This window comes from Triticum urartu, chromosome 5A, assembly GCF_056163025.1.
Source record: "Triticum urartu cultivar PI428250 chromosome 5A, HENAU_Tu73, whole genome shotgun sequence".
Classification (NCBI taxonomy): domain Eukaryota; kingdom Viridiplantae; phylum Streptophyta; class Magnoliopsida; order Poales; family Poaceae; genus Triticum; species Triticum urartu.
This window is the reverse complement of record NC_141877.1, coordinates 25,081,193-25,096,400: the sequence shown is the minus strand read 5'-3', so window position 1 is coordinate 25,096,400 and position 15,208 is coordinate 25,081,193. Positions and strand designations below refer to the sequence as shown.

The 15,208-nt window shown below is 47.7% G+C and overlaps 1 protein-coding gene across 1 annotated transcript; it reads left to right on the top strand.

Moving 5' to 3' along the window:
* The first annotated feature begins 1,361 nt into the window (after positions 1-1,361).
* On the top strand, positions 1,362-9,582 carry LOC125555479 (uncharacterized). The gene is made up of 9 exons (XM_087525343.1): positions 1,362-1,651; positions 2,267-2,445; positions 2,532-2,787; positions 2,903-3,125; positions 3,229-3,352; positions 4,167-4,367; positions 4,951-5,949; positions 6,939-8,960; positions 9,177-9,582. The coding sequence occupies exons 2-9, from the start codon at positions 2,287-2,289 to the stop codon at positions 9,303-9,305; spliced, it is 4,113 nt and encodes a 1,370-aa protein (XP_087381469.1). The 5' UTR covers positions 1,362-1,651; positions 2,267-2,286; the 3' UTR covers positions 9,306-9,582.
* Positions 9,583-15,208: the final 5,626 nt, after the last annotated feature.

The following is a 15,208-nucleotide window of genomic DNA, read 5'->3' as shown; positions in this document are numbered from 1 at the left end:
GGTCCATCGCTCGTCTCGTGCTCGGCAGCAGGACCGACCTCGTCTCGCGCCCGGCAGCAGGACCGACCTCGTCTCGCGCCCGGCAGCAAGACCGAGCTCGTCTCACGCCCGGCAGCAGGATCATGCTCGTCTCGCGCTCGGCAGTAGGACAGGTCGATGGAGGCCAATTTTGGCCGGCCTCTCGGTTTCGGCGTTGGGGGCAGCCCAGGGGTGCGAAAGGCGGTTCCTTTCCGCTCGTATCTTTGGTTGGGGTAGCGGTGGGTCTGGTGGTGTCCTGGTGGTGGCTCCGTGGTGCTCTTGGGTAGAGCTCGTGGTTAGGTGCTGCGCGGTGGCCATGGCCGTGTGGGCGGCGTGGTCAATGGGATGTGGTGTCCGGTGGTGGTGAGTGTTAGCCGGGGTGAAAACATGTTCTATCTTCGGACGGACTGGTGGCGGCGAAGCTCGCTCCCTTCTTGAAGGTGTCGTCGCGGCTCTCATTGCCCGTCGTGTTGCTTCAGGGGAAACTCTGATCCTCGGGTCGGGCGGTGACGGTGCTCTGGTGTCGCAACCTTCCTGAAGGCGCCGCTTTGGAGCACACGGTTCGTCATATGCGGCTTCTTCTCTTCGCGTTGGCGTGTCCACGGTTGAGGACTCCGGTTGCTCTTGTAGTACTAGGGGTAGTGTTGTTACGCTCAGCGCCTGTTTATCCAACCTTGAATGTGTGCGTGTCTTGTGATGGTGTGCGTTTGTATCTGAGCTGTGGTCAGTCATTTCTTTATATATAAAGCGGGGCGAAAGCCTTTTTCCGTAAGTCTTGACTCCACCTGCTTTTGCTTTCTTGCATCTTTGTTGTACTGTTGCAGACTGAATTTGTGCAAACATTCCTTTTTCCCCCCTTACGTTTGGTAGCATCGAATACCTGAACCTGCTATATAATGAGTACAGAAAATCCATACATAATTAATTCAATAATGAACTGCTAAGGCGCCTAAACATGATCCCCCCAACGCGCTCCCCTTCCCCCTTCAAAGAAAAGAGCCAATTAGTAGGCAATAACGGACAAAACAATATTTTCTTTTAGAAATATATAGGGGTTTTACCCGCTCCCCTAAGCTCCATTGGTAATGCAACCGAAAGCATCTCAGCACATGTTGGACATCACACATACGGCCAAAAGGCAGCAGCAACAGCGACAAAACAAATACTCACCATTACAAGTTTGGTGAAGTGCGGTTGCAACTTGCATATGTAAACTTTGAATCACATGTTATGTTATTATTATTGTTACCAAACGTCACCAAACCAAATAGACGCTTGGGGTAATATATGCCAACGTGACTCATCCTTTGCTTTGAGTAGGAGAACCCTGCTTTGACTGGGACTGCTGGACATCTGGGGATGCTGTGTTTTTGGCATATTACTACCTCACATGTCTCCACAGAGCTCAACTATTTCAAAATGTTTTGTCCAGCATATATACTAAGAAGTAAGTAATCAGACATGTTATCGTTATAGTTCAGAGATCTAGTTCTAACCCCTCCCGAAGTACCCATATCCTGAGACAAATGTCTCCTAATCCCCTTCTCCTTTCTCCTCCTCCACAGGACTACACAACTTCTAAAACTCGCCATCACTACACTACGACTGTATTGTAGCCGGGCTTCTTCTCCAGGTAATTACTATTTCTTTTTTCTAGGAAAATATCCTCGCAGGATAGCCAAGTAGTGTGCTCCTCCAGCGATTTACAGTTAAGGCATGGATTTGGCGCTGACGACCCTCAAGATTACTGCTTGAAGCAACTGTGCAATTTCCCCCTGCTTGTCTGGATCTTGTCCATCCTCCTACATCTATTGCTACTTTTGGGTTGAGACACCTTGAACCCTGGTGATTGTAATAATAGGACATGCGCAGAAACTATGTTATGCTGCTGTCTCGAGGACCCTGCTTGGTTACCTGAGACTTCTATGTTTGGCCACTGCCCTTTAGTTTCTGAGTTTCTTTTGAATTGTTGTAACTTAAAACTGCCGGTTTCTTTAATGGAAATTGAAACTGGTTTTATCTTTCATTCAAATAAATTCCATAGAATTTCTGAGAGTGGTTTTATGAAATGTTTCATGCTAAAGTGTAGTGCTGTGAAATGTTTTCTTAAAGGTGTTGTATTTATTGTATTTTTTGTAAGTGTATTGTCATATGATATTTACTTGCCTTTCATCTACATTTAGTAATCTTGGAGCCATGTTTAATAGCTTCATAAATAATGCAGTTGCATTTCGTCTTGGTTCAACAGTATTTTGTTTGTAACTGCAAATGGATAGCCAAGCTATTACCCCAAGTGAACTGGAGCGTATGCTATATGATAAAACCGCAGAACCAAAGGCCCTACCATTATCACTTCTGGAGCACATCACTAGCGGTTTCGCTGATGACAAGGAAATTGGGTATGGTGGCTTCGCAAGGGTTTATAAGGTATGAAGATGGTAACTCTCAGTTGCGCATGTCTTGATCACAATTTATTTGAGAGTTGACGCTACCAACACATGTTGCTGTTATAGGGAATGCTTGGCAATGGCACAATTTCTGTGAAGAAGCTTATCGAAATGGTTGATATTGATGAGAAGAAATTCAGCGAAGAGGTTCGTTGTCTGATGAAGGCAAAGCACAAAAATATAGTGCGGTTCCTGGGATATTGCTGTGATACACAAGGCAAAATGCTAGACTACCAAGGACAACTTGTCTTGGCAGAAGTACGACAAAGGTTACTCTGCTTTGAATATCTACCTAAAGGGAGTCTTGATAAGCAAATCACCGGTAGGATCATATGGAACTATTTGGTTGAAGCATCAATATATTTGGCCTTTAATGGTTAAGGACTTCATCAAGTATCTCAAACACTAAACCAGCTTTCTTCGCTGCCATTTTGTAGATGCATCTTGTGGACTTGAATGGAGAAAGCGCTATCAAATTATCAACGGAATTTGTGACGGTTTATATTATCTTCACCAAAAACACATCGTTCACCTGGATCTTAAACCTGCAAACATATTGCTAGATGATAATATGATGCCTAAAATTGCTGATTTTGGTCTCTCGAGGTGCTTTGATGAAAAACAAAGCCAGACTATTGCTTCAAAACTGATTGGAACTATGTAAGGTTGCTATGAAAATTGAAATCGCTTTTGTTATGTATGAATTAATGGATATTGGTCCCTTTTCCCATTAATCAGTTAGATTATATAAATATTCATGCAGGGGATATGTGGCACCAGAATTCTATATGCGCAGGCACATCACATTCAAGTTAGACATATATAGTCTTGGCATGATAATCATAGAGATACTAACAGGAGAGAAGGGATATGCTGATATTGACAATGTAAGACGTGTCCGTACCAACATGAAGGCTTGATTTCAAGATTACTGAGTTACATTACTTTGTGTAATACCATTCTTCCATTTCTTACCTGAGAGACGCCATTCTTCTATTTAGGCATAGCTTAATATCATTCTTTGATCACAAAGTAATGCAACTTGTAGGTTAGGTGAAAAAAAATCAAACATCTTTTCTGCAGATATCAAGATAATCTTAAAATTTCTAGATACGTAGGAATAGTGACGCCAGTTGCCACAATGCAGCTACATGTTACAATCTATTACAATCTGGCTGACAAATATTTGAGTTGTAACATTTTGCCATAGTACGGCGTGCTAAATTGTCCTTAGATGTCCACTATTATAAGATGTTCTAACATTTTTCTGATTCGGATGTATATAGACGCATTTAAGTGTGTTTATTCACTCATTTCAGTCCATATGTAGTCCAAATGGAAATGTCCAAAACATCTTATATTTGTGAACGGAGGGTGTACAAATTAAGTGATATATAGTTACATAGTGGGACGCTACACGTACCATTTCCAATATGAATGCTCCTCCTTTGCCGGTTTGAGTTGTTCGTTTTAGCTAAGCTCACTGTGTTTGGTTGTAGCTTGCTATGCGACTATTAATCTTTGTAATGGCCTGTTGCTTCGGGGGTGGCATAAGCGTTTTGCAATTATTTTAGGACTCCTTTTTTTTAACGCTTTCTTTGAATTTTGGCACTCTGCTTTACATGAAGATACACAGATCCTCCATTTGTTCCTTAAAAGATATGTTGGTCCTTTTCATAAGACGTGATGGCAATTTCGCAGGTACTTGAGAAGTGGAAAAGTAGGTTGGATCAATCACAGGCAGACACACAACTGGTACAAGTACAAGTTTGCGCTGAGATAGCAATAGAGTGCACCGACTTTAACCCAGCAAAAAGACCAGATACACAGCATATAATGGATAGACTTGGTGCAACAAAAAGTGCAGATGAGTCTGCTACTGAAACTGGGGCAAAAATCCAGGTAATTAAGCTTAGACAAAATTCTAGTTAGTTAGCTACCATGTGCCGAGTGTGTTCGTAGGTAGGTGTTTTGGTTGTTATGGTGAAGTTCTTTTTTAAAAATAAAATAAAATTGGGTTGTTGTGTTGCCGATTTGTACTGTAGGATGTTGTATTCTTTGAAGGGTTTAATTTGTCCTACCGTCGCTTTCTCAAATTTTGGAGGATCAAACTTCTTATGTTTGGGGATATTGCATTTTTTCCAAAGTGTATTTTCACAACAACCTTTTATCAGCTGCAGGTTTGCACTTTCTTGAAGGAGTCTAATTAAAAATCATCTATTAACTTTGATTTTGTTATAAATAATCTCAAACTTATTTAGGTTTCCAAGAGATGATGACAGTGATACCTGTTCGATCAATTCCATGTACTTACAAATACTATTTTCTTGCAGTTGACAGCCGTGCCTTCTTGTCCCACAACTGATCCCAAGAATATGATGGTTGATGGCTTGATGCATTGAAGAAATCGACAAAAGAACTGTACAAGATGGCATATCAAAACCCATGTTTCAGCTCCACGCCAGACAATGTCTCTAATATGCAGCAAGTTACTGACAGAAGAGAAACAGCATCAGATGTGGAAGAAGCACTAATCGTCGGGAGAACTGAAGAAAAACAGAAAATAGTGGCTACTTTATCTGGGAGTATAACACCAGAGTTTACTGTCCTTCCAATATATGGCTTTGGAGGTATTGGCAAGACAACCTTGGCTCAGTTAGTTTTCAACGATTCCCAGTTCGTAGACTACTGTAAGGTGTGGGTCTATGTGTCCCAAAATCTTGACCTCAATAAAATTGGCAACTCTATAATATTACAACTATCAGCAGAGAGCCATGTAGCTGAAAGGCAGATGATACATAATAAACTCAGAGTGCTACTTGTTGATAAAAATGTTCTTATTGTCTTAGATGATGTGTGGGAGAAGAATCCAGATACACTAAAATCTTTGAAGGCTATGCTAAGGCTTGGTGTGGCCAGCACAGTGACAGTTATTGTAACCACAAGAGATGAAGCCATTGCAAGGGAAATTTGTCATACAATTGAGCCATACAAGCTAGAGACTTTAACAGACAATAATTGCTGGAAAATAATAAAACAGAAGACTGCCTTTAAAGATCGAGTCGACAAGAAACAATTGAAGCATACAGGAAGGGAGATTGCCACCAAGTGCGGAGGTGTCGCCTTAGCAGCTCAATCGCTTGGATACGCTCTGAATGGCAAGACGTCTGATGAATGGGAGTCGGTGAGAGACAATTATATATGGAACGTATCTACTTCGGAGGACCCATCATCCATAAATAATGAAGTACTTGCATCCTTGCGGTTAAGCTATAGCCATATGTCTGAATACTTAAAGTTGTGCTTTTCCTATTGTGCAATATTTCCAAAAGGTCACAATATAGTGAAGTACGATCTATTTCACCAATGGATAGCTCTTCGACTCATTGAGCCATCTAGGATATTTGATTCTATGCAGCTCTGCGAGAAATATATTACACAACTCTTGGGAATGTCCTTTCTCGAATATTCAAAGCCACCTTCGGTGAGTTACTACATAATTATACTATTATTTTCAATTTTATGTATTTGAGCTCACATTGGAGCAAAAGCATATCATCATGTGCATATAATAGTATGGTGCCCATGTTGTAAAAAAATGCAACTTAACAAAATCATAAATATTATATTGTACAAAGATGTGAGGTTGTGCTCAACAAAAAATCGTGACAAAATATAATCATTTGTGAAATGCACAAATGAGATAAATTTGAACAAATTGTTCCCCTATTTTGGCATCTGTTTCGTACAGATTAAAAATATATGCATAGTTTACAAAATACACCTGTGCTAGTGTTCATATATACTCTAATACTACACACCTCTGCGAGTCTTTTAAAAAATGCAACTGCGTGTAGTTTCTAATGAGTTTACATCCCATGTGAGCCAAATATCAGCACCTTGAAATTCCCATAGAAGTGATATTTGGCATGTGGTCAGGTAATATCAATTATGTACTGTTTCGCTACACATGTATAGGTTACCATACTTGTTAAAGTGTAAAACTAGTCATTGTTCTCTATATTTGTACATCAAGGTCAATGAGTCACTGTACATCTTTGGAGATGGAAGAAAAAATTCATGAGAAGAGGCATTGCATGGGTGTGGCAAATTTGTCACTTCGTTGATGGTGCTCCTGCTCTATTGCCAAGTAGTATCCAACATGGAAATGGAACTAGCTTGCTGTTATGGTACTTCCTCCCATGGAAGCACGGCCAACTTTTTTTGATTGATCCTCCCATATATTTGTTTCTTTAGTCCACTGTACTAACTAATTTCTTCTTAACCTGTACAGGTTTCATATGAAATACTAATCCCAAATGGGCATGAAACATATCGTACAGAAATTTCTATTAAATATTCTATGATTACACTTCTGTACAGTGCTATGAAAGTACTTCTATTGATAAATATATACTACTATAAAATGAAGTAAATTCAAAATTCTGACACCATTAGGTATTTTTGTTGCAGAGTGATAGACATCGGGTCAAAGATGTTGCATTGTTCACAATGCATGACCTAGTGCACAATCTCGCAAGAAGCATCTTGGCCGATCAAGTCAATGATAAGGGCGGTGCTGGGGGAAACAGATGCCGCTATGCATTGCTCACGGACTGTACGAAGCCGTTGCAGTTGTCCATGACTTCTCCTGCAAATATAAAGGCGTTGCATTTTCTTGATTGTGGCAAATTAGCACTTCATGAGGATGCATTTTCACTAGCTACATGCCTCCATGTCTTAGATTTAAGTCAATGCCTTATTTGTAGGTTACCTGATTCCATTGGTCAACTGAAGCAATTAAGATATCTTCATGCTCCAAAGATCCAAGGCCATGTGATTCCCAGTTGTATAACCGAGCTCTCAGAATTAAATTACCTCAACCTTAGTGGCTCCCGTAATATCTCGGCATTGCCGGAGTCAATTGGTGACATGAAAGGTCTGATGCATCTCGACCTATCAGTATGCACTGGAATACGTAAGCTCCCAATATCATTCACAGATCTCAAGCAGCTAGTGTATCTGGATTTATCATACTGCAATATATCTATATCAGAAGCTTTTGGTGGCTTTACCAAACTTCAATATTTGAATTTATCAGCTGGGCTTATGGGTAAAGTGACTAATACGGAAATGTGGCCCGAGGTTTTCAGCAATCTAATCAAACTCAGGTACTTATATCTATCGCACTGCATAGATCGCATCGCTCCATCAGAATATAAAATGGGCAGATTGCTTGACTCTATCAGCACCCTTTCGAATCTAGAGCATCTCGACTTTTCTTACAGTTCCATGCTTTCCAGTATACCAGAAAGTATTGCCAATCTTAGGAAGCTTCATACATTGGACCTCTTAGGCTGCCATGGCCTAAGTAAGCTTCCTGATAGTATGGTTAATATGGTTAGTTTGAAGGTTCTAATTGTGGAAAAGGAGGTTAGATTGGATGAATCTTTGCTCTTTCTGTCAAATATTGCCTCATTGCCTCACTTTGTGGTGCATGCTTCAAGTGATAATTGTAGCAGCAATATCATCCGGCTGAAGCCTACAAATCCTCATGAGCTGATAATAGGTAGACTTGAAAACGTGAAGTCTGCAGAAGAGGCACAGAGTATAAAACTAATAGAGAAACAAAGAATTAAAGATTTAACATTTCAATGGACTGTAGATGCTGCTAGGTTTGTGGATGACAATGATGTGTTGGAAAAACTAGTGCCACCAAGCAGCGTGCGTACATTGACCATAGCTGGTTACAGGAGTGTTAGCATTCCTGGTTGGCTTTTGCATCTCCCTAGTCTTTTGGGCTTACATTTGTTGGATTTACCCAAGTGCAAAAAGCTACCACCACTTGGGCAACTACCAAACCTACAACGGCTGAGTCTCAGCTATATGGATGTGGAGTTGAGGATAGAGCAATGTGCCAAGTTGAGAATAAAACCATGTCAGCCTAGAGCTATGTCTTTGGACATAGTAGATTGTGATAATGTGCTATCATCATGGGGACAGAGCTTGTCACACAACACTGCTTCCTCCTCTTCTCCAACAACTCATCTGAGTGTTGGTTACAGCAAGGTGCCCATGCATCAGTGGAGGTTGCTTGAACACCTCCCTGCCCTTCGTTGTTTAACCATCGACAGTTGCAGTGATTTGACCACCTCACCTGAGATTATCCAACACCTCCCCTCCCTGAAATCATTGCACCTCCGATCATTGTCTCTCGACCAGGCACAGGCAGAACTCCCGGGTTGGTTGGTTGCTCTGACATCACTACAGGAACTAAGTCTATCTGGGTGTGGAAGCTTGACATCTCTACCGGAGTGGTTAGGAGAACTTACCTCTCTCGAGAAACTTGAGATCGAGTACTGCGAGTGCATCAGGTCTTTGCCCAACAGCATACAACAACTGACTAAGCTTGAATATCTATCCATTGATGGCTGCCGTACATTAGTGAAGTGGTGCGAAAAGAACAAGACGAAGCTTGCTCACATCAAACAAATGGTATGTGCCTGCTAAGCTATCTGTTGCATTGCTTTTATTCTCGCACCGCCTGGTCTTTCTTTATCAGCAAATACACACACACACACACGAGTAGTTGTCTATTTTTTTTGTCTACTTGACGCCTCATGCGTCTATATTACTGTATAGAATACCCGACACTTGAACTAATAATTCATCTATGCATACTCTGTTCTGATTATTCCGTCTGTTGTTCAGTTCATCCCAACATCAGACGGCTCTTTAATTTGGGTGAAAACATCGGATGACTCAGAGGAAGAAGACACGGGAATCCCAGATCTGCACAGTGATATGATGAACGTTCCTGGTTTCTTCAGACTCAGATGAAGGAGACACGAAGATTCCGGCGGATGTGCACAGTGCTATGATGAGCGTTCCTGGCTTCTTCACAGAATCAGATGAAGAAGACACAAAATTGCTGGATCTGCAGAGTGCTATGAGAAGCGTTCCTGACTGCTTCACAGACGCAGAGGAAGAAGACACGGAAATTCCGGATCTGCATAGTGATATGATGAGCCTTCCTGGCTTCTGCACAGAGGAGGCTCTGCATTTATCTAATCCGTAGCGTCAGGTGGTTCATGTTGGTGCTACGATACTACTAAACTGTAAGCATTTTGACATGCATTTTTTTAAAAGGGGGGTTCCCCGGCCTCTGCATCAGAACGATGCATACGGCCATTTTATTGAACAAATAAATAGGTCCCAGCAAGGTCTTAAAAACTCCAAATAAAAATAAAAAGAAGCTCACACAAAGCTAAAAGGGCTAGAAGCCAAACTAGCCAAATAAAAGACGCCACAACCGGCTGGCAAAAGAGAGATAGGTAAACTAGTTGCCTATCCTATTTATTTTTTAGAAAAGGAGGATGGCCCCCGGCCTCTGCATCTGGGAGATGCATACGGCCACTTTATTGATTATTCTCGAGGACCTTACAAAGTATTACAACAATATGCCTGAATCCACCATCTTGGCAACTACCCAAAATGATGAAGGGGTGCTAGCTGGACCACTACCCAAACCACTCACCTAAGCCTAACATCAAAAGCCGGAAGCCGAAACATATTCGAAAGCCCCAACCGAGCCACATACCGGGTCTGGGGCACAATCCGGTCAGACGCACTCGTGTGTCGTCGCCGCCATCTTTCACAAGTCCGTCTTCAGATCATATTGAGGCTTCTACCTTATTTGGCCACTCTGCCATCGACGTCACCATGACACCAGACAGCAACCTCCTCCCGCGCGAGTCCATCTTCGTGCATCGGACGCCGAGCCTCCACAGCGCCATGCCGCCGATATCCGCCGCCATCGATGTGTGAGATGAAGCACCGCTCCACCATCCCCCTAGCCAGCACTTACTCCAAAACGATGCCCCCAGAAGGGAAAGCGATAAAACGCCATCATCGTCTGATCCGGAAGACCCAGATCTAGGGTTTCCCCCGGAGCATCCCGAGCTTGATGACGCAGACTGTAACGACGATACCTCGACAAGGGAACGACATCTAAGACGCCGTCTGCCATGATCGTAGTCGGCGCGATTTTCATCGGCAGTTGCTCTACTGGACGTGCACCGCCGACGTCGCTGGTCCCTTCAACCGGAGCAAACTCCAAAACAATGCCCTAAAGAGCGACTACGACGCAAAAGCGCCGCCATCGCTCGATCCCAAGGAGATCTAGGGTTTCCCCCGTAGTTGCCCGCGCTGTCAAGGGCCAGACAAGGGTAGAATCCCGCGGATCTGCCCAGCTGCCGACGAGTCGCACCCACCACCGTGCCAACGGCCGACCAGCGATCAATCTGGCCGCGCTGCCGCGAACCGATCCAGTCACGCCGCCGCCGTCCCTGGCGGCCGCACGCACCAGATCGCAAGGCCTCCTGCTACGGGGAATCGACGTCGCCGAGGCGCCGCCACCACCCGTCGTGGCGACCGGCCCGGCGGTGCCGGCCCACGCCAGCCCCACCCGAGCGAGAGGGCCCTTGTCCCCGCCGCCGCCATCGACGGCTAGGCTTCGCCTGGCCGCGCCCTTGGGCGGCGGCGAGGGAGGAGGAGGAGGAGTGGGGGAGGTTCGGCGGCGATGGGATCTGGGGCCTCCCGGTCGCCCATGCGGGGGGCGGCTCGGGAGGGAGACGTCAGTTGCTTATCCTATTACATGACCATCATCCAAACCGGTTGAAAATATTCCGAGCTACCATCTCCCAGCGGATAGATCCAGTAACCAAACGCTCTCTGGCCTCCATCGGAGTGAGTAGCGACCACGAACGGATCAACGTATGTACGTACTTGCTGGAAGCGAAAGCTAAGTTATGTTCTCTCACTGCTTGCTTGCTTGCTTGCTGCTTTATCCTGCATCCTTTGTGTCATCGTATGTACTTGCTCGCCATTTGAAGTCCGGAAGAAAAAGTCTATGAAAAAGCAACCGAAGAAGGGCAGATCCAAGATGGACATTCTTGCTAGTTGTCTAAAGCGCAGGTGTGCTCAATCTCGGTTGGGAGATTTGATTTCACCGAACTTTAGGAGGTATGTGAAGACCGCGGCATGTCGTTTGCCAGATTCAGTTCTATATTCGTTCTCTGTTTCTGCGAATAGTTCCAGTAATTGGTTTCAAATTGTTAGATGTAGTAAGCCAGTGATTGATTGGTTTCAAATTGTTAGATGTAGTAAGCCAGTGATTGATTGGTTTCAAATTGTTAGATGTAGTAAGCCAGTGATTGATTGGTTTCAAAACTGTACAAGAAGACCAAGGACAATCCATGAAAGGCACAATTAGATGAGAGGAGTCGTCGAAGGATCACAATACCAAGATTTGGAAAGCGGCCTAATGCACCACACCGGCATGCGTACCAAACACCACGATGCAACAGAGGAGCATCCACAATCGACGAATGACAAGCACGAGCTCCGCCATGGAAATTCAGGAACGATTAGCAAGTTGGGGAGGCGTCTTGCAGCATCATTGAGCAAAGATGAACCAAGACAACGCCAAGAGCACGAACCCCCTTCACCAAACTCATCAGCAAAACCAGCAAGAAGGAGGACTTCAACTTCCATATTTATCTGACCAAGCAAGGAGAAGAGCCTTGAACGTTGATCGTCTGGTCGCCACCCAACAACACCCCGGAGAGGTAGGGTGTCATACAGGAACGAGGTCATCCAAAGAGGATAACGCCCCCGCTAACCCGGCTTCGGATGAAAAATCAGACCACTCCAAGGCATGACCGAGCCAAAAGCACGTTGACAGAGCACCGCCATCCCACTTCACACCAACCGTCGACCCCAATTCGGTCGCACCACCACTACCAACATCCCCATAGCGAGCAGCTACCCAACAAAACAACCAGCCGACTTCAGACCACTGGCGGAGCTAGGCAACATCTTTTGGGGGGGCCAAAGATAAATATGAATGTTTGGGGGGACCAAAAGACTCTAGTTTCACTAATCTTTCTTCCCAAAAAAATTTCCTTTACATATTATACCAAAGCTGGGGGGGGGGGGGGGGGGGCATGGCACCTGCAGCTTACAACATAGCTCCGCCACTACTACAGACAATGCCTTCAAGAAGGAATGCGACGCATATAGCGCCACCATCACCCGTTCCAGGCGGACCTGGAACCTGGGTTTCCCTGAAGTCGCGACTAGGATGGTGAGCTCAACATTACAAAAACGCCTTCAAGAAGGTTTTGTGGTGCCCACAAGCGGCACCGTCGTTGGCTCCGGTGAGAGCACGGCTTTCGCCGTGTTGAGCACACACATCCAAAGAGCCGATTGATCAAGGTAGATTGCTCACCTGCAGCACAAGAAGCATAAGGCCCAGCAGCCCCGACGCCACTCAGACCCGAGTCGAACCACCGCCACCAACCACCCCTGCTGCTGCGCCCATCCGATCTCCCAGGACAAGCCGCCACCACGTCACTGCAGAGCTGCACCACCATCGACCAAAGCAGAAGGCTCTAGGCCGAGGCAGCACCACGTCCAGCCCAAGTTCACATGGCAAGGGATGTCAGCCAGGACAACCGCAGCCCAGCCATCATGCCTTGCTCGGACTCCACCGGAAGCAGCCAACCACACCACCCCCAACTCCTGGGCAACGCCGCCAGCCAAGACACGGCACACCGCTGAGCACCGTCGTCGCAGCAAGCAGCCGAGCACCCCGACGTGGATCTGAGCGCGAGGTGCAGGCCACCGGCGCAGCCCCAGCTCCACCTCGCGCCATGGATGACGCCCCTAGCCACCACCTCCGCGCCAGAGGGGAAGCCGTCGCCGCCCGCCCGCCTCCGAGCGGCCGGATCCAGCACGGCCCATCGCCCTACTCTGGCAATGAGACGGCCGCGAGGAGCAGCAGAGTGCGCGTGGCCTTCGCAGACGGCCCCTCGAGTGGCGAGGTGGGAGCGCGGCGGCGCGACGAGGGGCCCCCCGTGTCGCCAGAGAGGGGCGACGCGCGGGGGGGGGGGGTGCGAAGGGCCAGTTTAGAATCGCCCCCCTCCCCAGCTTCTCCCAGAATCACCACTCCATATGTTTTTTACAATCCTAGCTAATTAGACCTTAACTAGATAGGATTGTAAAAAAAATATGGAATAGCGATTCTGAGAGAAGCTGGAAAGGGGGGCGATTCTGGGAGAACTGCCGAAAAGAACTGGCCCTAACTTCTGGGCTGGAGGATTCCTGTGAGCAGCATTCTTGCGGCGGTGGATCTGGGGTTCCCGGCCCAGATATGTTCCCCTCCGGTGACGATTCTTGGGTTCTTCTAGCGTAAGGCCAACTCCACCGCGCGACCCCAAACGGACGTCCGGATTGGCCGGATTTTGTCCCTTTGGGGCGCCGATGGGTTCGCCCGTGTCCGCCTTTGTCAGATGGGTCGTGCGTGCGCGCACCGCGCGGCCGCACCCCAAATTGTGTCCGGGGTGGACGTGAATAAAAGAAATATTAAAACTAAAACGAAATAACTAAAAAACTAAATAAATACATTTTAAAAAAACATAAAATATATACAGGGGGCGGCCACAAAACGGCCCAGTTTCCATGGCCACTTAAAAGGCCCATTTTTCATAATTAACATATAAAACAAAATAAAAAAATGCCTCCGCCTCCCGCGCGCTCCTGCCGCGCCCGTCGGTGCCGTGGCCGTCGCCGTCTTCACTAGCCGCAGGTGTCGTCGTCGTCGCTGACGAGGTCGACGTAGTCCGGCGGCGTCCACAGGTGATCCAGAGGTGCGTGGTGGACGGGGGCGGGCTGGACGGCCAGAGCTGCCTGCACCACCTCCTCCCGTGGCGAGGCCTCCCGCTCCGGTGACCGCGGCGGAGTGGGGCACCAGTTCACGCCCACGCCGGCGGACATCTCCGGAGCAGTGCAGGACCAGCGCCACCTCTAGCCCAGCAGCTGCTGGAACGCGGCCGGCGGGTCCTCCCTCCTCTCGTCCTCCACGGCCACCATCTGGAGCTCCGGGAAGGCGACGTCCCCGGCGGCAGAGAGGGCCATGACCTCCTCCAGGTCGTCCCACTGCCGCTCGTCGTGCGTGTACATGGAGTCGTCCATGACACGCTTGAGGAGACGGGCCTCCTCCTCCGCTGACATGCGAGGAGGTGGAGGGGGCGACGGAGACGGCAACGGCGACGGCGTGGGCGTGACTCCGCGCACCCGCCTACGCCCACGCTCCTGGGCGCGCCCCTGTCGTGGCCGCCGCGGCCCCGTCGAGGTGCCGGCGAAGAAGGACGCGTGCCTGGTGTCGTGCTCGTCACGAAACTAGGTGTCCCACAGCGCGGAGTCGGGGGCGTACCTGGGATCGTAGAAGAGGTCGTCGGGGAGGAGGCGGCGGCGGCGCTCGATCTCCTCTTCGCGCGCATGGCCGCTCGTCGGGACCGGCGGGATGGGGACCCGGTCGGCGGAGAGGTGCCAGTTATTGGGGAGATGGGCGTCGCTCCAGGGGAGCGGCGTCCTCGTCTCCCAATAACGGCGGCACACCGACGCTCGGACGTAATGCCGGTCGCGCTCGCCGGCGGACGTGGGCGCGATGGAGAAGGCGGGCGACGCGGGGGCCTGGCGTGGTGGCGATGGCGAGGCGGGCTCCTCCTTCTTCACCGAGCCGCGGCGGCGTCCCGATGAGGAGCCGGCCTCGCGGTCGTGCCTGCCTTTGCGGCCGTAGTTCCAGAGGCCCATGGCTGCGGGCGGCCGGCCGGCGAGGTCTAGGCTAGGGTTTGGGACGTGGTCGCCGCTGTCGGGTTTCGAGGAGGCCGCGGGGTGGC